Source organism: Cryptomeria japonica, chromosome 5, assembly GCF_030272615.1.
Source record: "Cryptomeria japonica chromosome 5, Sugi_1.0, whole genome shotgun sequence".
In the NCBI taxonomy this organism is placed as follows: Eukaryota; Viridiplantae; Streptophyta; class Pinopsida; order Cupressales; family Cupressaceae; genus Cryptomeria; species Cryptomeria japonica.
In genome coordinates this window covers 216,733,422-216,759,261 of record NC_081409.1, presented here as the reverse complement: position 1 = coordinate 216,759,261, position 25,840 = coordinate 216,733,422, and the positions used below count along the sequence as shown (strand labels likewise).

At 36.5% G+C, this 25,840-nt stretch overlaps 1 protein-coding gene across 3 annotated transcripts in view; it reads right to left on the bottom strand.

Moving 5' to 3' along the window:
* LOC131064396 (uncharacterized) overlaps window positions 1-25,840 on the bottom strand; it is a 375,046-nt gene that overhangs the window by 251,686 nt on the left and 97,520 nt on the right. For 2 of the 3 annotated variants that reach the window (XM_057998528.2, XM_057998527.2), the window contains exons 3-4: window positions 9,348-9,439; window positions 761-874 (exon numbers count right to left, since the gene is read on the bottom strand). In XM_057998528.2, coding sequence (XP_057854511.2) covers window positions 761-874; window positions 9,348-9,439 — 206 coding nt within the window. The remainder of the gene's footprint in view (window positions 1-760; window positions 875-9,347; window positions 9,440-25,840) is intronic. The other variant, XM_057998529.2, reaches the window with a different exon arrangement.

Here is a 25,840-nt window from a genome sequence, read left to right as displayed (position 1 = left end):
GATGACAAGAAAATCCCAGGAATGTAGCTACCAATCCATTGATGATAGATGTGCTAGGAAAACATCATACTCTATCAAATATTCACTAGAACTTACCTACAAGAGATATACAAAGTTGTCAAAATCAAAATGGTGAAAATACAATATGTTGGACTCTTTATGGCTCGTGACCATGCAAGTTATATCTCATCCCAAAATCATCACAATACTCACAATTTGCTAGCACTCATGCAAAAGATGTTTGTATCTTTCTTGTGGCTATTTTTTATTGATGTCTATAGAAAGAGTTATTTCCCTATGTCAGTGTAGAACCTATTAGATCAACACCGCAAAAAATTTCCCCCTAGTAATTTAGAACTAAGTTGATGAGGATAAAAAGAAAAAGAAGAGAAATTCCAAACTTGATCCTCTTTACTGCATCCATGTGTACCTAGGGCATACACAAATTACAATGATATAACAACTGAAACAAAGGTGATCTCAAACACGATAAACCACTAGACAGATCCTCAAGCTCCACTAGGTATCCAAAATTGGACTATGACTAGATAGTTCAAAATTTTCGTAGCATGAAAATATCTTGAACACATAAAGAGGGTTATAATTCTCCAAAATGTGCCATATTCTTCTTATCCAAGACAAATTCCAAAGCCACTACCAAGAATCTCAAAAATAGTTTAACTTTTTCCTTAACAATATAGTGATTTGAACATGCCTAGAATATGAGATCAAATAAAATTGCAAATCAACTGTACCATACCTTTCTACAACTTTCTTCATCTCCAAAGAATACTCACGCTTGTCAGTTTGTGCACGTAATGCACGAACAGCAGGTCCTTTAGAAAGATTCAACACTCGTTTTTGCAAATAGCATCTGCAATTGGAGGGGAAAAAATATCCAACTACTTAAATAAGTAGATAGCAAATATATTTATGACCATATCCATAATCCAGTTAGCTTAGTGTAAGTCTGATGATAAGGAAAGAATGTTCGTGTCCAACGGAAACACATTTTAGTTTTAAGTAACTTCATATGTGTGGTTACAAGAAAGAAAACAAAAAAATGGAAAAAGTTATATTTTTATATTGAACTCTTTAGTTAATAGAGAAATGCTACATACAAGAGGGAGCATGCTTGAAGATCCTAGCTATTTGAAATTAGGATAGCCTAGCTCTGTCTCAATTTCTTTGAACTCAAACTTCTCAACCGTTAAGAAACAAATTAGCTACAATGACATCAGAGGTGATGTATAAAAGTGTGCCCATACCATGCTTGAAACCACAACATGGCAACAAAAGATGACCTATAGTTCTCTTAGATACTCAAGTAGCTATGCTACCCAAGAAACACAGCATGTTTGGTGCTTAAGAGGAATTTTTTTTAGTTAGCACCATACCATAGAAAATGTGGAAAGGGACCACTTTTGCATGGACTCCTTGTAGAAAAAAACTCTGAATTTTACACATCCACAAACAGTTTAAGAACATACCAATAAAAATGTGCCAGATGCCATGCACCACTGAACGTGTAAGGCATGAAAAGATACTACATGGTATTCTATATTATTTTGAATTCATCCACAAGGATTTGGACTCACAACTATGTAAGTTAAAAATGCATTGTATAAAAGAGTGGTATAGCAAATATAGGACGATGGAGATCCAAATATTGCTCTGGTATTCAAGAATAATTTTAATGATTGATTGAGTATCCAATACATGCAGGTGGATTCTAGAAGCAATGACCTTACTTCTTGAGCACTCTTTTCAATAATTAAAATAACCATCCCAATCAAGATAATGCAAATAGGACTTTGAAATGTGAGCAAGTCACTTTGTTAATCCGAAATTATCACTTGCTTTTATATCTCCACCTTGTAGAACTTCAGGAATAGTAAGATTTATAAAGGACATAAACCTTAAAAAGGGTGAAGCATACTAAGGAGAGTAACCTGAAACATTCAGATATACACCATAACTATGCGGACAGCCACCCTAATTATGAAGACAACTACCTAGAAAATGCTACAAAGCACTTGGAAGACCAAGAAGCTAGTGCCTTAATAAAGAAAAGCTGACCCAAATAAGAGCTTCAAATCCCTCAAATGAATGCCCACATGGAAACATCAGGCATTGCTACAAACTGTAATGATTCTTGTCAGGATGCTTTTTCATGCAATTTCTAGCCCATTTTCCTCTGAAAATTGAACCATACGGCTCAAAATTGCATAAAACATCAGGGCCTTAACACCATCTATGAATTCCATCCTTGAAATGTAGTAACTACATATCAAATATCGAATTTCTACACATCACTACCAGACTACAGCACTGAAAGGGACCTCCCAACTGCCAAAATAGATAACTAGTTGTGAATGAATAAAAATCTGAAATAGCATATAATGGTAGCAGATAAAATTTGAACAATAGCATCCTATATAGAATGATTTTGTATTTCATTATACCACAAATCATATGATACATAATCATGAAGGAAAATGTGTTAAATAAAAGAATGATTGAACTAGAAATTGCATACATTTAGCCACCATTTATTTGTCATTTAGTGTTTATGACATTATGTAAATTTTAAGAGTAGACCATTCAAGTCAACTAACATACCTACCATATTTTTCATTGTATGTACTTGTTAGGTGGATACATTGGAAATTCTACAGGGATTTTTCAATTGAGTTACATGTAGAATGATCTATGTAAGGCTTAAAAACATTGGATACTGTACGAGGTACTTTCTTCCAACATGGGTGCAACGGGTGCAACTATGGCACAAAGCCTAGCCACAACTACAGGTGTGTTTACCTCCAACGATTGATTCAGAGAAAGATGATGATGATTCAAAAGCAGAAGAAAATAATTTTCATGTTGTACTTACTGTGAAGGATGTTTGAACAAGTGATTGGGTTGAGGAGGAGATTGAACTCTCCTCAATATACCCTTGGAGGCTTGTCTGAAGATGTTGGTGCTTCAAGCCTACAGATAGGTTATTCCTATAATGGGATTGTTGGCAGCTTTGCAAAGGGAGATTGTCCTAGGGTTTCTATTGAGGCTAAGGTGGAGGGGCAGATTCAAATTGATATCCCAGATTCTCTAACTACTAAGTCATCTACTTGGCTTAAGACTTCACTTGTTGGGAGATTCTGTAGCAATTGTCCCAACATTGATACTACCGGAAGATGGGTGCTTCGAAGTTGGAAATTAAGAGATCAGGTTTAGGTAGCTGCTATGCTAAATAACTTTTTCCTCTTTTCCTTGTCCAATCTAGAAGATTGCTCAGGGACTCTTCTTGAAGGACCTTGGTTTTGAGGGAAGAATGGTCTGTCTTAAAAACTGGTCTCTTAAAAACTGGTCAAGTTTTGGAATGAATAAGTTTTTATGACTATTGTCAATAGTTTTGGGCAATACTGTGCTACTGATCTGATCACAAAATTCAAACGGTGTTTGTTGTTTGCTAGATTTTATCTGTTTGTGGAGAATGATAAGGTCCTCCCTGCTCAGATTACTTTGTCTTCCAAATATGGTGTTTGGATACAGAAAATTGAATTTGAAGAGTCTCTTGTTATTTATCATTGTTGTAATAATGTGGGTCGTACTTTCATGAGTTTCTTGAACAGACCATTTCATTTAAAAGAAAGAGATCATGCTCCTGTTAATATTCAGGAGTTTACTGCATCCTTTAAGGAGGTGCAGAAGGAATATAATAAAGGGAAATCTCTTGTGGACAATATAATGCTAGATACGTCTATTGAAGCTTTGGAGCTGGAAGAGGATTTTTCTTGTGGTTTTATAATTTTTTCTTGTCCCAAGAAAATAAGTTTAAAGGAGAAAGATTCTTTTACTATGGTTAAACAAAATCATTGGAACAATTTTATAAAAAAGCTTGATTTTTGTTGGTTGTATGCAAGGTTTTGTAATGTCTTGTCTTTTGTAATTTCTTTGTTGTTCTCTGGCTGTCCTTTTTTATATCAACTTTAATTTTTGTTTTTGTTTAAATTATATTAGAGAATTGTAGAGATTGTAGTACCAAATACATATTGTTTATATTATATCAGTTTTTGTTTTAAATGGAGCTTCCCTTCTAATTGGAAGAGCAGTTCTACCGTACATTTCTTCCATTTTGTGTTGCATTGAAAGTTGTGAATTAAAAGTCTTATATTTAATTCACAACTTTCAATGCAACATAAAATGGAACAAATGTACAGTAGAACTGCTCTTCCAATTAGAAGGGAAACTCCATTTAAAAAAAAAGCTGATGTAATACAAACAGTATGTATTTTCATTTGCATGGCACGGGAGGTGAATTTGCTGAGTGCTAGTGCTTTAATAAAAATACAGGACAGCAAACTTCCACATGGTGATGACCATCAATCAATGACTCCAGAGGTGAAAACAAAATTATTTATGTGAGCTTGTCAGAATTTATTAGTGTGGCAAAATGGAAATGAAGAAGAACAAAACCTATGTCTAGGGATTCTGCCGCATACTTGCAGAAGATTGCTGCATTTTTTTATGAGACGTTTGAAGGAGGTTCCATTTGCAAGTGTGATATAGCATAGCATATCCAGCAAGAAGATTTACAAACCTCCTAGGCTTCTTTGTGATCCAGGAATCTCCATGAGTCATATCCAAGCTTACTCAATAATGGAATGAAGATTGCTTAAGGACAAGCAATCTGTGGGAGGGGACGACTGCAATGTCCCCTTTTTGGCCTTAATGAATAGAAAAGATATAATTTAACTGATCAAATAAAGTTGTCTTAAAATTGATATTTTTAAGCAACTTGCATTTAAGTTTGAACAAATTATTTGGTAAGGGGTCTTATAAATACATCGTGAATTTTACTGTGCTTTGGTATCTCTAGCTCGTAGGCAAGTTCCCCAATCATTTGTACAATCTTGTAGGGACCATAAACCCTGGGTTTTAATTTTCTGCACCACTCTTGTCTAATGACCTACCCAAAATATTTCACCAATTTTTGCAGTAACTTCCCATCACACATTTTGTCAAACAATTTGCAGACTTCTAAGCTTTAAAGAGGTTTAGTTTGCATGGGTATTGTCTCAGAATTTGCAGGTTTGGTAGATATAAGATATTACTTTATTTTATTTCAAATTTGCAATACGATAGACTTTAACAATCCTTAGAAATTTTAGAGAGAAATCTTATGTAACAATGTCATAAAATATCATCCATAAATGACAGCAAATGAGTTCACTAAATACAGAGTTACACAGAAATCAATTTTAGATTGTAATACAAATGACTTGTTGACCTATAGGAATTGATAATGTTTTCAAACAAAGAGTTTGATGTCATTCCCACATATAAGCCACCGAAGACAATAACTGAAGCTGCTGCTCCCAAAATACTTACCACGTGATTGTTTTGTGATCAAAATATTTTAACAGCTCTCTAATATAGGTGATAAAAGGCTCATGTCCCCTTCCAGCTCATCCAACAACATGACAAAGGGCCAACGATAGAAGGTTTTAAACAAGTAAATCACACCCAGCACACTATTACTCAAACTCAGCCTGCCATATGGAATTATTACGCCCAGCACCTATGGTTCAATCTCTGGCATAACCCACATACCACTAGGTACACAAATGAAGTAGCATAAGCATCCCTATAGAATATCATCTATAGATTGCACATCCCATAATGACTTGAGCTAAACCAATATGGACCTGTGACTAAGTACTGAGAGTCTCATGTAGGAGGATGAGTATTAATATTATGCCATAAAAAGGAAAAAAGCCATGCCAACACAGATTTAATTTCCACAACTAGCTTGTTTGTTTCCCACGATTTCCTTTTTGTTTCCTTTTGGAAGTATTCAGCTGCTCTAAATGACCATGTCACCACTCGTCTCCTTGCTAGCTCCACAATTTAACTCTAACTCTATCCTACGAATTGACTAAGGACTGATACTCATGATATGCAAAGACCATTGCAGCGACTGATGTGGTTAATCAGGTTTTTGATGAGCATGATTTTTGGCAACCGGCCAAGGAAATTGTGTAGGTAACTTTCCATTATATTTTTGTTTTATTTCCATTTCATTTTCTTATTTTTGTTCACACTTATTTATGTTCATTGTTAAAGATTTAACTCACAACTTAATGTTTCACAATGATTGCAATTCACAGAGCCTCTAGTTGTCCTCCTACGAGTTGTCGATGGAGAGAAGCCCGCAATGGGCTACATATATGAGGACATGGAGAGGGCGAAGGAGGCCATTAAATCTATTTATTCAAGGGATGAGGCTAAGTATTGTCCCATATGGGAAATCACTGAGCGACGATGGCACCATCAGCTTCATAAGCCTATACATGTAGCTGCCTACTACCTTAATCCGGCATTCCAATTTCGCTGAGATTTTAAGGTCGATGAGGAGGTGTTGCGTGGGCTCTACAGAGTTGTAGAGCGAATGTCATCTGATTCACCAGTTGGAGCACACAATCTGTAAGATAAAGATGATCAAGAATGCACAAGGAGACCACTTTGCACGAGAATTATGCAAGCAAAATTGGATGCTAATGTAGCTAAGTAATAACTTTTCTATATTTTACCATTTTATGTTAATAAACTCAAAGTTATAGAATAGAATTGTGTAATGTCCCCAATATAATTGAATAATAAAAATTAAAATACCTTATCGTATGGCCCAAATTTAATAATAAATCTTTCGGGCCCTTTTATTTAATTAGTTTAGTTTTTGTATTGTCGGCCCGTTTGTAACCCTTCAGGAACTTTCCCGGAGCCCATATATATGGCCAAGTTAGTCATTGTTGTAGGGATGCGAATTTTGGTATTTTTCTCTAGTGTGCGAATTCCAGTTGGAGTTCATCTTGTCTGTCATTTCGGAGGTGAGAGATCCTCCCTACTTGGCATCTGTAGTTTCGGTGGGAGTTCTCCTCACCCTAGTTTGCTTTTGCTCTGGGTTTGTGTAATCTGTTGTGCGATCATTATCAATATAATTTCTCTTTGCATGTGCGAATCTTCATCTAAGTCTCGCGTCTAGAATAATAATTTCATTTCTTTGTACAAACTGAGCGTTTGGAGGGCTCGAGGCGGAACTTGGCGGATATTCACTCACCGTACGGCCACTATCGTACACCCAACCTGCATGACCACATTCACTCACCGTACAACCGAACATCAACTGTACAGTCAAAGAAAACATACCCCCGTACACCCCAAACACTCACCGTGCAGTCAAGGCAACATACCACCGTACACCCCCTTCACCGTACAACCTACCTTCTTCCCACCGTACGGCCTGCTTGGCACCATCGTATGGCCTGCCTCACACCACCGGCCTGCCTCACACCACCGTACAGCCTATTTTGCCCGCTATACAACCCTTACACCGTGCATCCCCTCACTCCACTGTACGGTCTTTACACTGTACAGCCCCCTTCTTCTTACCACCGTACGGACTATCCACCGTACTATTGGTGTTGGAAATAAGCCACACCCGGACCGACAATGGACTGGTCCAAGAGGGGCTAGTAGCTCAATGGTAGAGCATTCCAGCAACGTATGGAAGGTCCTAGGTTTGAGTCCTAGCTGGTCCATGTCTCAACATGGTATCAGAGCCAAGTCCAGGCTAGGATTCCCAAGCACACGAGAGGTGTGGCTTAAGGGGGGGTGTTGGTGTTGGAAATAAGCCACACCCGGACCGATGATGGACTGATCCAAGAGGGGGCAGTAGCTCAGTGGTAGAGCACTCTAGCAGCGTATGGAAGGTCCTAGGTTCGAGTCCTAGCTGATCCATGTCTCAACACGTACGACCTTCCTCTACCAATTCAACAGCCTTTGCCAGTTTACCATACGGTCAAGGAACATTACAAATTGACTTCTTTTTTTTTCTCATTTCAGATGTGTGGTGGGAGATGTTTGGTGCTAAGATGCCAAATCTACAAAGGATTGCAGCTCATATCTTGAGCTAGACATGCAGTACTTCAGGATGTGAATGCAACTGGGGTATGTTTGAGCACATACACTCCAAAAGGAACAAGAGGTTGTCAGTGCAAAGGTTGAATGATCTTGTGTATGTTCATTACAACCTTCGCTTCCATCATAACCAAATCTTGGGCACTGACACGTCTCCTATCACTTCAAAGGAGGTTGATCCACAGTCATAGTGGATCGAACTAAGAGTGATGATCCTGTCTTCACCGATAATGATTTAGCATGGGTTGATTAGATGGATTGAAAGGCAGCGGCAGTAACAATGGCAGAGGAAGTTAGAGCACGAGGAGATCCATTGGAGGAGGAGGATGATGTGGATGTCACCGAGCTTGAGCCTAAGTCATAGGCACATATCATGGCTGCAACATCATCCAGGATCTATCTTTGGCGCACACGTAGGAAGGTCACGGTGTCGAGTGATAGGCTCCTTTGAGCAATAGACTTCTAGCTTTTATTTTGATATTTGTTTGGAGCTTGTTGTGATATGGATTTCATATTCCATGTCATTTGTAGACATTTGACACCATTTATATATCTAATGTGTTATTTCCTTCAACTAAAATCGCGTTTATACTTATGTGATCAATATATACTTGTGTATGTGTTCAAAGTAGCTTCTATTTCATGAGATTATTGTGTATTTAATATGTATACTTGTGTATGTGTTCAAGGTAGCTTCTATTTCATGAGATTATTGTGTATTGGGTTTTTCAATTTGCTGAGTTTTTGCCAAGTCTAGGCACCGAGTCTCAATCCAAGTCCAAAATCAGCTTGCTGAGTCCAAGGCAAGTCTGTGTCTTCTAACACTAATTGAAACCAATATTACCTTAGGGTTTCATCTAACGCAAAGAGATGAACAATGTTCAACCTCACAGAGAAAACAAGGTTTGATAAAAATATTCAGAATGAACAAAATGAATCTCCTTAGCCTCTTTTTGTAACCCTTGTGGAACTTTCCGGTTATTATATTATAAAATCACTTTCTAAATAATAATCCTTGTAGCTCATTATAAGTGACTTTATATTATTTTACCTTCTGGCCCCAAGTAAAGTCATTTTATAAAAAATAAAATATTCAGCTTAATAACACAATTGATTAAATGCAAGTTTCCCAAAAAATCAATAATTTAGACAATTTTATTTAATTAATTAAATTATTTCTTCTCCAAATGCCTGGACCGAAAAAGAGGACATTACAAAGGGATTCAATTAAGCTGGTAATTAAACAGTAATGAAATGTGTCTGTGCTGCATATTTTCTCAAACCCTATATGCAATAAAGCTAAGCCAAAACAATGTTCTTAACTTAAAAGTAAATATAACTGGCATTGAAGAGACCAGAGCTAGTACCTATCTGCCATTCTCCCAATTTCTCCACCAAGTGCATCTACTTCATGTACCAACTGTGATTTTGCAGGGCCTCCAACTGCTGGGTTGCATGGCTGTACATCCACAGAGAAAACTAATTACTAGCAAAACTATTTCTTGGCATTTCTTCATGATGCATAATCTGAACATCCCTAGTTTGCATGCCTCACAATCCAAAGTCTCTTTTTTCTTGGAAACTGTATGTCGATTGGATTTATGTTCTAGTATAATATAGACAACCAAAGTGAGAGACAGTTATTTAAAAAAATGCTTCTCAGACGCAATAAAGGCATTCTGAAACAATTTTGTTAATGAATATCTCTATCTTAGCTGATGAAAAAAGGAGTAACAAATAAAAGTAAAACTAGAATGATGAGAGAACAGAAAATACCTTTCATGATGAAATTCAGCATGGCTAACATAACCAAACACCTACAAATAGGAAAGAAAAAATTTAAAAACCTCAGCATCCCCATACCATGATTCCAATCTTAACTGCACTTATTCTCATCTCGAAAGAAATCTTGGACAATTGTAATCTCACTTGTAGTACAATAGATTGGAAACTCAGCTTTCCTTTTCAAGGTTGTATCTTAGCTTTGTTCTATGTTCTTACCGCATTATAGCCCATCTGTATTTGTTGGGAATTGAACTCCCCCTTGAACAAAGATGATAAAAAAAGATAGTTATCTGTGAATACCTCACATTTGTTAATGCATGATAGCTTCGGTAAGATAAACGATTGAATGAGAGATAAATGAAGTCTCTCATTCAATCATTTATCCTATCGATAAACTATGAGGAAAAAACTTCAAGCTATTGTTCCTTCATTTGATGATCATTCTTTATTTGTATATGTTCAATATACTTAGTTCGATCAATGCTCAAACTATCGATAATCATATCATAGCATAGTATACCGATTAATATCGGTTTGCATTATTAAATAGTGAACAAATAATGGTTATCAGGATTAACCGATTGTTATCGGGCGTCAAAGCATACACCGATTGGTATCGAATTATTAATTAAGCGATTACCAATTGGTATCGGGTAACAAGTCACGTAGACACCGATTGGTATCGGGTAATAAGTTAAGTATGCACCGATTAGTATCAGGCTGTTGATTAAAGTATAGACAGATTGGTAAATGTAAACAATGAGTCAAAGGGTCCGATCAAGTAATGTCTTGATCGGTCATGTCTAAAAGACATGACCAGTCAAGGCATTGCTTGATCCTCCCCACTTACATATACATATCAATCGATATTTGTGAGAAGGACATCGAAATCAATAAATGCTCCTCTCACCTGCCATAGAAAAGAAGATAGTCAGATTTATCATATAAATAGATACTACATAGATCAAGAAAATAAAACTAGAATATAACTTGCATATTGAATTGAGAATTGAACATCATTTACATGGTATCAGAGCCAAGTTAAATCGAACCTGACGCTGTTCAATTTTGTGGAAAATTCAAAACAAGCATATATTCAACATCACAATTCTTCTAATGGCTAGCGCTATCAGATTTGAAGATAGACTTGGAGGAGGTGATGACTTCTCAGCATGGAAGTTCAGAATTTAGATGATTCTAAAAGAAAATAAAGTCGAATCATTTGTAAAAACTGAAACTGTAGAACCTGAGACTGAACTTGACAAAACAACTTGGAGAGAGGGAAATGAAAAGGCCATCAAAATCATAGTTGATGGGGTGAGAAATATATTATGCCCATCATAAGGAAACATGAAACAGCCTACAACATGTTCAAAGCACTTGAAGATGCATTTGAGATATCTAATGCTAGTAGAACCTTGGCTTTAAAAAGAGAAATAAATCACATAGCCATGATCAAAGGAGAATCAGTCAATGCCTACTTCATGCGAATATCAGCCCTAAGGGATGAATTGGCAACTCTTGGATATGAGATCCAAAACAAAGAATTAACACTCATTGCTCTAAATGGGTTGCCTAGTATATGGGAAACATTCGTCCAAGGCATCAGTGCGAGGGATGAATTTCAAAAATTTGATAGCCTAAAGGCTAACTGTCTTCAAGAGGAATCAAGGCAAAATAAGAAAGGGATCAAGCAAAAGAATATAGATGAAGATCTCCAAGTTCTAAATACATACTCAAACAAGAAAAGCAAGCAAAAACAATTTAGAAAGAGAAAAGGTCGTCACGGCAAGAACACCTTCAAGGACCTTTCACAGATTCAATGTTACAGATGTGACAAATTTGGGCACTATGTTGCCAAATGTCCAGAAAGAGCCAAACAACAAGCCAAATTTGCCAAAGCAGGAAAATCTAAAAGGGAAGAAGAACCCGAGAAGTATTTACTCTATTCAGCACTCACAAACCAAGCATCAAACAAAGTTAACTCCTGGGTGATCGACAGTGGCTCATCCAGACACATTACAGGATTCAGAGAAGTGCTAGACTCCGTGAAAGAGGAGAATGATGAGGAAGTAACTATCGGAGATGACTCCACACATCCAGTCAAAGGAGTTGGAACCTGCACCATCAAACTGAAGTCAGGTGTATCATTACAACTTAAAGGAGTACTATATGTCCCAGGCATCAAGAGAAACCTAGTCTCAATATCAGCACTGAAGGACAATGGATACAGAGTGACCTTCATGGACAACAGAGTATTGGCTTGACCAAAGAATTCATCCATCAAGAAAACTAAAACTATTGGTCAAAGACAAGGCTACTTGTATCAGCTATGCAGAGAGACCAATTTAGTCCTAATCCATGAAACTACAGATGCTAATGAAGTCTGGCATAGAAGACTAGACCACTTGAATTTTAGAGCTTTATCATCAATGGGAGACCTTGTCACAAGCCTACCTAAGTTAAAGCAATATCATTCAGGGGCATGCAAAGGATGTGCCCTAGGTAAAAATACTAAGGGTGCTTTTCAAAATAGTACAAGGAAAACAAGTAAAATTTTAGAGTTAGTTCATTCTGATGTATGTGGACCCATGTTCGTACCTTCTTTGGGGGGATTTTTGTATTATGTAATATTTGTTGATGACTACTGTAGGAAAACTTGGATCTACTTTTTGAAATGTAAAGAATCAGAAGTGATCCTCAATAGGTTTAAAGAATTTAAATCACTAACAAAGAATACTCAGGAAATAAAATTAAAACCCTAAGAACTGATAATGGGAGGGAATACACATCAAAATTATTTAAAGGTTTTTGAAAAATTCAAGGATTAAGAGGGAGTTAACAATACCTTATAATCCTCAACAAAATGGGGTAGTTGAGAGGAAAAATAGGACAATCGTTGAAGCTGTCAAAGCTATGATTCTTGATCAGAATCTAAATGTCAATCTTTGGGCAGAAGCAACTAGTACTGTTGTATATATTCAAAACAGATGTCCTCACTCCCCTCTTGAAGATAAGACCCCTGAGGAAGTCTTTACTAAATCAAAACCAGATATCAGCCACCTTAGGATATTTGGATGCCCTATCTATATTCATGTACCTAGGGAGAAAAGATTAAAATTAGAGCCTTCTTGAAAAAGGGGAATCCTTGTAGGATACAGTGAAACCTCCAAGGCCTATAGGATCTATATACCTGGTCAAAAGAATATTGAACTAAGTAGGGATGTGCTCTTTGAAGAAGACTTAGCCTTCAAAAGAGCCCAAAGCTCACTAGATCCTGAAGTCTATATCCCTACCCCTAGAATAGATGAAGATCCTACTCCTGAGCTTCAAAGGGAGAATCTTGAGGAAACTATAGGTGAAACTCAAAACCCACCTAGAGAAAACCTCAAGAAAAGACCACTATGGGCCACCAAGACTGTAGCAGAAGCTCAAAAGTTTGTTGCTCCTTCAAGAACCTTCAGGGAAAGCAAAAGGCCTAATAAATTCACTGGCTATGTTGCCCTTATGAATGATCTCTCTAAAGCCGAACCAAACAATGTATCAGATGCACTTGAACATCAAGTATGGAAGGATGCCATGTCTGAAGAGTATCAGTCCATTATGAAGAATGATGTTTGGGAGATTGTTCCTACGCCAACTAAGAAATCTGTTGTTTCATCTAAATGGCTTTTCAAGATCAAACATGTTGCAGATGGCAGTATTGAAAAACACAAGGCCGGATTTGTAGCTAGAGGGTTCTCACAAAGTGAAGGAATAGATTATGAAGATACCTTTGCACCTGTTGCCAAGTATACATCAGTAAGAGCTGTATTAGCCATTGCAGCAGCAAAGGGGTGGAAGGTACACCAAAGGATGTTAAGACAGCATTTCTAAATGGTGAGATCTCAGAAGTCTACCTAGAGCAACCTGAAGGGTTTGAAATTTATGATGCAGAGTCTCATGTGTGTAGACTCAAGAAAGCTCTCTATGGGCTTAAACAGGCTCCCAGGGCCTGGTATGAAAGAATTGACACCTATCTCTCAGGACTAGGCTTCTCTAAGAATGATGCAGATCCTAATCTCTACTACAAAAGAAATAAAGGTGATATGCTAATATTGATTTTATATGTTGATGACTTATTAATCACAGGAAATGATCACCTTATAGATCAATGCAAGAAAGATCTATCCCAAGAATTTGATATGAAGGGCTTGGGACTCTTTCATTACTTCCTAGGATTGGAAGTATGGCAGAATTCTAACAACATTATACTAAACCAAGGAAAGTATACCTTGGACATTTTGAAGAGATTTGGAATGCTAAACTGTAGGCCCATGACCTCTCCTATGGAAACCAATTTACATAAACTTAAAGAAGCAGCAGTAGAGTCACAACTCACTCACCCTACTCAATACAGATAGATGATTGGGTCCCTGATGTACCTGGTAAATACAAGGCCAGATATGTGTTATGCAGTAAATGCTCTAAGTCGGTTTATGTGTGAACCTAAGGAGATACACCTGGTTGCAGTAAAACACATTATGAGATACTTACAAGGTACCCTAAAACTTGGTCTCAAATATGAGAAAGTTGATATAGACCTACATGGATTTACAAATTCAGATTGGGCTGGAAGTTTGACTGACAGAAAAAGCACTTCAGGGTGTTGCTTCAATCTAGGTTCAGCCATGATATCTTGGATCAGCAGAAAGCAATCTTCTATAGCTCAAAGCTCCACTGAGGCCGAATACATTGCAGCTTCTATGGCTGCTCGAGAGGCAGTATGTCTTAGGAAGTTGCTTGTGGGGTTGTTTGGAGAGCCTATGAAACCCACTGTTATACATTGTGACAATCAAAGTTGCATAAAAATTTCAGTAAATCCAGTGTTCCATGACAGATCCAAGCATATTGAGATTCCATACCACTATGTGCGAGATATGGTAGACAAGAATGTGATCCAATTAGAATATGTTTGTACAGGAGATCAAACTGCAAATATTCTAACCAAACCTCTTTCCAGAGTGAAGGTTGATCACTTCAAAAAAGGTTTAGGTATGATAGAAAGGTAATTTGCTTTGTAATCTGTATTTGCATATCAATAAAATGTTTAATGTGTAAACTTCTTTGTCATGGTAGGACATTTTGGATTTTATCCCCTGTGTTCACATCTAAGAGGTGATGATCTCTCAAGATAATGAACACTTGTATGTAGACATTATAAGGTGACGATCTTATGATGTCCAAACCAGTTATCATGTTGGATCTCTGGTGTGTCATGGATGTGCCATGATTGTGTTGTGGTAAAACATTTGTACAAGATGTTAGTGCGCATACCACAACTTGGATAAGATGAGAATTTAATCTTTCTCATATGATTATCCTTAAGTATTGCATGTTTAGGCAATACTGATATCACATGCTTAGGTGATATCCTGCCATCACAAGATTGACGTGATGGATATTTGTATCAAGTGTTTAGGTGATACTTCATATCATGTGATTAGGTGATATGATTTTCTAGAGAGTCGGATTGTGTAAAGAATACTAACCATCATTTGAATTGTGATGCTTGATATATTGTTTTTCATTTATCTTACCTAGCTAAGAGGGAGTGTTAATGCATGATAAATGAAGTCTCTCATTCAGTCATTTATCCTATCGATAAACTATGAGGAAAAAACTTCAAGCTATTGTTCCTTCATTTGATGATCATTCTTCATTTGTATATGTTCAATCTACTTAGTTTGATCAATGCTCAAACTATCAATAATCATATCATAGCTTAGTATACCGATTAATATCGGTTTGCATTATTAAACAGTGAACAAATAATGGTTATCGGGATTAACCGATTGTTATCGGGTGGCAAAGCATACACCGATTGGTATCGAATTATTAATTAAGCGATCACCGATTGGTATTGGGTAACAAGTCACGTAGACACCGATTGGTATCGGGTAATAAGTTAAGTATGCACCAATTAGTATCAGGCTGTTGATTAAAGTATACACCGATTGGTAATTGTAAACAATGAGTCAAAGGGTGCGATCAAGTAATGTCTTGATCGGTCATGTCTAAGGTCAAGGCATTGCTTGATCCTCCCCACTTGCATATACATATCAATCCATATTTGTGAGAAGGACATCAAAATCAATAAATTCTCCTCTCACCTGCCATAGAATAGAAGATAGTCAGATTTATCATATAAATAGATACTACATAGATCAAGAAAATAAACTAGAATATAACTTGCATATTGAATTGAGAATTGAACATCATTTACAACATTTACTGTTTTAAGATAATTCATTTCATGCATAGGATATAGGGGACACCACATCAGCTTTTGCAATGAAAGATTTTAGGATAAGTCTAACAACATAGGCATAAGTATCTATGTGAACTTTCTCTCCATAATTTCAGAATTAGCATGGCATTTAACCATCCAATAGAATTATCTTGATGTTTTTGGTCATTCTATCAAATTCACTGCAACATTCATATAAAGTCTGAGTATACATGAAGAGCTACAGACCACATTAGAGTTGTCTAAAACTGTACATTCTGTACGCTTTTCATTGTCTGATACAAATATACCATTGGTGCAGAGAACGGAAAAATACATATATAACTACATTCTTATAATAAACAATATGATAAAATGACACAAACTCATGCATTAAGAAACAAATTGCACAAGGAGAGAAAAACTCATCTATAAAAGATTGCATTTTTCGAAGATGCTTCTTACCTTGGTAAATTTTCAATTCAGTTAGCTATTTTGTAGTTCATTTTCTCTGCAATTGCTTCAAAAGCATATAATATGGCTACAAATATTGTAGCCCCTTTAAAAATCATTTTGTCCAATTTGTGAGATGATAGTAATTAGGTTAGTGGAGTTCTACAAATGAAATGAGGTCATAGATTCATTAAGCATGTATCAAAATCTTGCAACCGTTAAAGACCCCAAACTCTGTCAAGTCCAGCCAGAGGCAAGAGATTGACTTTTCTGAAGCATGGAGCACACGTAATTTGACTTTCTAACATTTCCTTGGATAAGATTCTGTAGCACTGTCAACTACCATGAAATCATCAAATGTTCTAGTTGATTACATGTTAATAAAATTGTGAGATTAAAGATTAAAAGAATTCGATCACTTTCATCTTCTTAATACACCCCGAACTGTCATGGTATTGGGATGAATGATCCCTGTTACTGTTGCTAGAAATAATATTATCATAATCAGAGCTGTTTTAACTCAAATTGCCACTGCTTTCACCATGATTATCACTTCCATCTTCATGTTCACCTTCTAGCTTGTGTTTGCAGGTTCAGCGTGCCCTAAGACGAAAACCCTTAGAGTCTTAGGTGGATTGGACGAAAACCCAACTCCAATACTTCAAAATCCATGATTGCGATTCATTGATTGAAATTTGTAAAGACTTCTATGAAGACAAATTTAAGAGGTATTGATCAAATTTTCAGAATAAAGGTTTATTTTCAGTGGTATGGATTCATTATTCATAAATAGAGATTATGAAAGGGAAATTAAGGAGACTTATAAATAAATAAAATATTATTTAAGTGGATAGAATGGTTGACTATTCTGGGTGTTAGATTTATTAGCGTCTTCTCCTTGTTTCGGTGATTAATTATTGGCAAAAAGAGCAACTAAGGTTCATCTATTATTGCTTGGGGAATTAATACAATATTGCTGGGTGAATGTCATATATATGCTACTCAATTTCAACCTGAGAATGAACACCACCATTGAAGGATTGTTTTATTAGCTGGGTGAAGATTGTTGCTGGCATGAACTATATCAGTCAGGTCGTGGGTTGTACTGATGGCAAAAATACCAATTTTCAAGAGGCAAATTGATGATATAGCAGGTCAACTGCATTTGTTGTTGCTCAGACTGTCCGGTGGCTTATCTACTCCTCCAGGCGTAAGACTAAGTGCTCATGCAGAGGCTTAGGCTGGTATAGCAAATGTATTGACTGATTTTGGGAAGTCAAAGGCACTATGGAGGGGCATATGTCTGAGTTATTCCTTTGCTGGGCTTCAAATCAGAAATTCTGATTTAATATTGCAGAACTCTTATGATCTTATCTTCTTCACAGGCAGCTACAAGGTATTTCTGAAGATTCTAAACATTATAAAGTTTGCGATAATCACCCAGAACTGCAAATGAGGTCAGAAATTTTCATTATCTGTTTGTAATCTGCAAATAATATATATTCAGTCACTGTTCTTTCAATATATATGTTCTTTCTTAAAATATTATGAGGGTATCAATGTTTTCCATGAAATATGAAAGGTTGTTGATTGTGGACAGCATAATATTCATTTTCTGTTATGTAAAAAATGACATTGTTCATATGCAAATCCCACACTAAATTTCAAACATAAACACTATCCCACACTAAATCTCAAACATAAACAATATCACCAAACCTGCAAACTGAAACCATCGCCTCTACAAATACTACAATATCAGAAGTATACAAAAGTGTTTGACAATATGCTGATGAGTGACAGTAAAAATTAGAAAAAATTAAGTGGGGATATTACAATGCTGTTAGAACTAAAAATCCTACCAGCCTGTTGGGCAACTAACACTAGTTGCAGATAGCAAGTTTCAAATCAGAAATCTCAATTGTGGTATATCAGAGTATTGGCGATGGCAGGGTTTGTGAGTCAAGTTTGTGAATCATGGCAACTTTGAGTGAAGAAGATGCATGGAAAAAGCTTTTCAATGCCGGTGGGAAGTTGGAAAAAGTATCCCAGACAAAAAGGGTTCTTCTCAACACAATGGAGGAAATGAAGAATCATTTATGCAAGTTTGAACAAGTATCTTCTCAAGCAATGCAAATAGCTATAATTTCATCACTGCAATCATTGGGCAATAAAAAGTTGTTGAGACATCCAGATGAAGAGTTAAGACTTGCAATTATTTCATGTGTTAGTCACATCATAAGGATTTCAACTCCTACTAAGAGGGCTTCTATATTGGAAAGATTTGCAAAAATCAGAATTGGTAGCATTATGTTATCCATTGGTTGTGAAGAACTTGTTTTGGTAACGTTTCAAGTATTTTGGAATGTTATTGATGAAGCTCATTCAGAAAATGGTTATCACTTCTAAGTAAACTATTGTGTCTTTATTTTTGAATGAGGATGATGATATCTCTAAGCTATTGTCAGCTCACTTGTAGGTTGTTTGGAGGATGGAGCAGGATTTGTCACCAATGGCACATAAATTGTCAAAGAGGTTGGTTGAATAGAATATGGAAAAATTGAAAGGTCATTCGACAGAAAGAGAATTGACTTTTAAGGGATTGCAGCCTATAGGTGTTTCTCAAAAGAGCAAAAAACAATTAAAACGGGATTGCTTCATTTACCAGGAAGTACGGACAAACAACAAAAAGGATGAAACCAACACAGGTTTATTCCAACAGGGTGATAATGTAAACAAAAGAGTTGAAACAATAGATTTTCAGGAAAAAGAATCACTTGATGCATATATAAGTGAGGTATACACAAGTCTCTATGTTGGTGATTTCGAGATTGCTATTAATGAGCCATCAGAAGAGATGGATTCTCTTGATGATGCTTTGTTTGATCGTAATACTGTCCCCCCATTATTACTGGAGGATTGTGAGGCATCAATTAGTGAGTTAGCTGATTTTGATGGTGCTATTGTTCTTACAAATATAAGCACATCAGAAAATTTATTATGTGGCAGCCCAAGTCACTTTCATGAATATGATCAAAGACCTTTAGCATTGCAAGATTTGAAGGACCAATTTGTGTTAACAAGGGTTGATAGCACTCATAAATACATTGAAGACCTCATTTGGAAAGCTCCAATTAAGGAGAGGCATAAGTATATACAAGTGGATTCACTCTTACACAATTGGACACAATCAAAGGGGCATTAGAACTTATAAAATTTGATTACTTGCAATTGCTCAGGTATCATGCTATCAGGTTTGCTGAAGACAAGGAGAAAGAGGTTGATGAGCTTTGCTTGCAGGTAAGTTTGGCCCGTTTTTCATTATACAAATCAGAAAATTATTCATCTATTGCAGCCACACCATGCAACAAGAAACTAATACAAGAATTAAGGAGATCAAACAAATAGTTGAGGCGATTGATGAATTCCTTAGGAATCAACTGTTGCAGCATGATTCCAGCATTCCTCATACTAAGGAGATTCAATATGTTGAGAGAGATTGGAAAGTACATCAAGAATATCAACTTTTGAAATTTGAAGATCAATTTTCACAGCAAAGTGTGGTTTGCAGCTATAAGAGAGATGCTATAGCAGGTAATGGAGCTGGTTTTCAGCATGATTCACTAGAAGGGTCAACAGCTAATGATTAGCATCCAAAATTGGAAGGTGTGTTTAAGATCTATGACAACATCATTGAAAGGGATGAAGAAAAATGTGGATTCTATAAGTGTAAACAGCATTCTATTGTCTATGTATGATCTTGATAATCATAAGGTAATAGACAATTTCCATGTCGATAACTTTGTTAAAGGGCATTATCATGTTGATACTCAAAATGTCATATAGCCAAGTATGAGATACTGTTGATAGATTCAAGGGACACAAAAGGTTGACATTTCATAATGGATTTGTTAATTATTTCTTTATGAAGACATCATGATTTGTCATTACATTGGAAGGTACTCCCTTGAGATAGTTATCAAATGAAACATTTTGTTAGACTTGTGTGAATATTGTCATTGTTGTCATTGATGTCAAACCTAGTTATCCAGTTAGGACTGGATGGTGTATGCTGTTGGAAGCAGTTTTGGTATTACTGGTCAAGCATCAATGGAAGATAGGTATGTATGTGATATGAAGCAATAACTAAAATATCCCTTTACTTTCTTTTTCAATTTTTCCAGTTTTCAAACATCACAAACACCCATTAAGGTTAGGAAATATAAACTCAATATTGCTGAAAGAGAACCCTTCCACTTTCTAATCACTAAGAGCCCAATGTGGGAAGGTGAGAGCATACGATGAATAGGGGATCGTTAGCTCAAATAATCAACTAAAATTACAATGCCGAGCGGCAAGCTAGCCCCTTCCGCTTGTCCAGTAAGCAAGAACAACTAATAGAGAATCACTCAACCACTTTTCAGCGAGAGGACAATCATTACAGCTAGGAAATAGATCACTCAACCACTTATGCAGTGGGAGGACAATTATTACAAACAAGGAAATAGATCACTCAACCACTTATGCAGAGGAAGGACTGAAATACAATGAGATAAGATAGGCAGCAAAGCCAGCCTCTTCCACTTATTCAGTGGGTCTTGTGATACAATTCAAAGTAAGATAGTTGTTAGTACTACTAATCAGCTTTACATTACATAGCATGAATTTTCAAATCAAAGATATCACTGTTCGAAGCTACAAATAATGTTTACTGCACTCCACAAGCTACAAAAAACCAACTACCCCCAAAAACAACTTCACACTCCAAATTTCAAAATCTGATATACTTTTCCAGCAAGTTGAATAACACAGACCAACAACTTTTAGCCACTCTAAAATGCAAACAACTCCTCCAAAAATCAACAGAAAGACTCAAGACTCGTTGCAAATGATTTCTAGGAAGAAGACGACCAGGCTAAGACTATCAAACAGCAACAAACTCACTCAAAACATTTATGCACGCATTTCTAGCCAACTCCAACATGGTATGGCTTGGACATAAGGGCGATTTGCATTATAAAATTCATTTCTTCAAATTAAGCTCTAAAAACTAGCATATAGAATCGCCTAAGGCCTAGGAAAATAAAGAGAGAATACCCAGAAGCCACAAAGATTCACCTATGGACTTATGATAAGAAAACCACTTCAGCTCTACAACTGACCATCAACCTGAAAACTCACAAAACACCTTAAACACATCAGAAAACATCAAATGTTACTACATCAATGAATTCCATCTGTTCTTCATTGTAAAGAACAGTCTCACAATCTCAACTAGTTGCTATCTTTCAAGCAAGAAGCCAAGAACCAACTACAAGGTAAGCATTCCTCGAAGCAATCACTCTGAATTTCGGCAAAACTTTGTTGCAAATAAACATGGATAGTCTCAAATGAAGGCCAAGTCACATATTTCTAACTTCCTTCCCAAATTGAACCTCTTTTCCCTCCAATATGGGATTAAGTAGCGACATTCAAATCACTTTTAATTTTCACTTCATTTCCTTCCCTCAACAAATCGCCCAAGTAATAAAATATTTCATTTAGCAACAAATGTATTTCCCCCTTAAGTGGCCACCCACATTAGCAAATATTAAAATAATGCAAAGTTATAAACCTTTTTAAAATGAGAAATTCCTCCAAGGTGGCATCCAACTTAAGTTATAAAATTAATACTTTAGCATCAAGTCGACCCCCTTTCAAATCATAAAATAAGTCACGCCTAGGCCATGGGAAAATATTAAAGTCTTAAAAAACATACATTTTTCCTTCCATATACTGAATATTGCCAAAGCAAGCTCCAAAAATGTTGGAAGACAAACTACTCAAATTGACCTGCCAAAAATAGCCATCTGAACTGACCAACTAAACCCCTGCTAAAAATAGTACTAACTATAAATAGCATACTGCTAAAAATAGTGTCTCCAAAGTGATTTTAACCCCATTCTGAGCAGTTATCGTACTTACTAAAAATAGTAAGTCTAGAAAAGGCTTTCAGATTCATTTGCATGTTACACCATCGCGAAGCTCTCTAAAAACCAAGAAAAACCTAGAGAAATAAACTGCTCTCACCTCCACTTACTAAAAATAGTAAGTTTTCCAAACCCCACTGCTTGCAATGCATGTACCATTATTACGAAGCATTTTGAAAACCCAGAAGGAATCCAGAACCAAAACTAACAAACTCACACATGCAAGCCACCAAATCTGCTGAAACATCCTCCCAAAGGTAGGAAACCCTAAATTTTGTTTCCGACTAGCCTACGGGTCTCTGGAATAGGCTAACGATCAACTGCGTTGATTACTGCTGAGAAGGGGACATTACAGTAAGGCATAGATAATCTACTGGAGTTATTTCCGGAAAATCCTCATCTTTGGAATCCTGAGTTATGCTTATTTTGGTATGTATCCTAATCTGGTATCAGTTGTGTGAGGTTTGCTATCAGTTGTGTATCTATTGTATCTATCATGATTTATGTTCCGGCATTTGTAGTATATGTGGTATCTGTTAGGGGTTGTTGTGCTTGGAGTATTATGCTTATGGGTTCGTGTCTATGAGTTCGGTTGACCCCTGTTCGGTTCCAGTAATTAAGGTGCATGCATCGGTAAATGAAATAAGTGAAGGAAGCGTATAGGAGATCAAGTGAAGGCCAACTTTGTTATCATAGGATAACATGTTGATCCGAGCAACATGTTGGTTGAAAATTTTGTACACTTGGGGGATGTACAAAATTGTGGTTTCAACCACAGTGTATGAGTATGATACTCTCCTAATCAAGGGAAGGCTCCCCCTATCTATAAATTATTCTTAAACTAAAAATGGATGAGACAACAGTCTTTCTTTTTCTTTCAAGAAAAACTATATCCTTTTCTCTTCACAGAAAAGTGATAGCAATTGAAAATAATAGTAGCAACAACTTATAAAACAAAGTGAGAGGAAGGAAATGAAGTTTCCTGAAAGCACAAAGGCTTCTGTCACTTCCTTCAGGGCGGGACAGCAATATCAAGCTCAAAGTCTTAGATATGTGAAATCCTACCTACCCTTTTCTATATTAATGATAACAGGAACAAAGTATGGCAGCACAAAGTCTGAAATATCTTATTCTTCTCTACATAAAATAGCAAGAACTAGTGTGAGCTCAAACTCTCACAACTATTCCTTATCACAAAATCTACTTCTACTTTCTTTCAAGAACAAGTGTAGACACAAAGTCCTATAGCTTCTCCCAACAGGATATCTACTCTAACGGACATTAATCTCCAATACTTGCAACACAAAGTCTGCAAATCAAATTTGATTAAGCTCTTACAGAAACACTAGCAAGAAAGATAATATTGAACACAAACTAAAAATATTTAGCACAAAGTCTCGATCCTTGAGCAATCTTCTTCTAATACTTTCAATTTCAATTTACACATAAAAAGCACAGAGCCTTTCTTGCTGTAAATTTAGCAGAGTTCACTTGCTTGCTTTCCAAAAGATAGATTTTACAAGAGACACTCTCAAGTATTTATAGGAGAGCAGTCTTGAAAAAAAGATGGCAGGATCTCAACTAACTTGAGAAATTCTCTCAACCACCATGACTTATTCAACTACTAACTAAGACTTATTCAAAATTACAAGTCCTATTCTAAATTGACTTGTAATTGCAAAAATGCAAGTAATGACTTCACTTGTAATTTACAAAATTGCTTTTATAAGTAAGCTTGTCAAAACAGAAACTACAATACTGAAATTACACTAAGTGTTGAAAAGCACTTACATTGTAGCATGTTTGGGCATGAATCCTTCAAAATTTTGGATGATCATTTGCAGTTCATTAGGATTCGGTTAGTGAGTATTCTTCGCAATGATCATGGTTTTTACAATAACCTCGTTGCAGCCAAGGATTGTAATGTTGTTCTTCTCAACAGAAGACTGGATTTCCTACAAGAAGATTTGGTATTTCACCAAAGCTTGAATCGATTCAGCTGAAAATTGTTCGTTCCTCCATTCATGATGAATCTTCATCTGCAGATCTAAGAGAACTTCTTCTGGCAACAATTCTCCATTATGATTTATTATATTACAAGAAGCATTCTCACAACGAGAAACAACATCTTGCAACACTTCAGTGTGTAATTTCATGGCATCATTAATATCCTCAATGAGTGACTTGAGAACAAGGACTTTGTTCTACAAGATTTCTTCAAATTCTAAATACACGACTCTAGAAGGAATAATGTCATGTTCTTAAGAACATTCAACTTTTCTTGGGGCATCTCATGCCAAACCATCAAATTGTGTTCAACTCTTTCCAGGTTCTATTTAAAAACCTCAGAAGCCCAGTTCAGTTTTTCTTCAATGGTCTCCAACTTGACCATCATTCAGAACACATCTTTCAACACTTGGGTACATAAATCATGAAGCTGATCTACCCAAGAATCCAGCGCTTGTACCTTTTGAGCAACTCTTTCAACTCCTTGGACTGATTCTTTCGTATTTGACGAAGTTGAAGGATTGTTCCCGTCATTAGAAGACATGGTGATCTTTTGTATTGCTACAACAAGTTGCACATTTTCCTCTTCTAGATTATTCTTCTTCGCTAGAAGTTCATCATACCGCTGCACCAATGAGGCTACCGAATGTTGAGCATCATGCTTGACTACTTCATGTGTTTGTTTGCCCAACTCTACCCATGTGATCTTGTAATCAGCAGCTTGCATCTCTTCCCGTGGCTTGTCTACAATTGGTTCAAAAAATTCCAGCCACCTTCATTATGTTACTATCCACTATTACCCTTGAAATCGTCTTAGCTGTTTTGGCAACAATGGATTTTGATTGCTTGAGATGCTGGAAATCAAAGATGTCGGGAGAGATTTCCTGCTTCTTTCTTTAGGAGTAAAAGAACTAAGCCATGGAGGTAAAGCCATCAATTCTATTTGAGCAACAACTAAAAGTGAGGGAGAAGCAATTTCTGTTTGAACGACAGTCGTCATCCTAGGAGAAGTTACTGTTTGAACAGCAACCATAGACTGCTCATTAACCAAAGGACCTAACAACTGCATCATGAACTCATCAAAACTAGAAGCTGAAGTATCAATCTCTGACAAAGGGGCCATACGTAGGATTATCCTCAAAGATATTCATCAAATTCTCTTGAGGATGATCAAGAGATGGCTCTGTTGCTGAAATCGGAATGACCCTCTGAGGAGATTCACCTGCTGAAACAGGAACAATATGAATAGTGGAAAAAGCATCCACATTCACGTTAAGAAAAGACATAGGTAATTCTAAAGGAATCTAAGGGGGAACTTCATGAGGTGACTCTGAAATGGGTCACTCGGGAGTATTATCTGATTGTAGTTCTTCCTCTG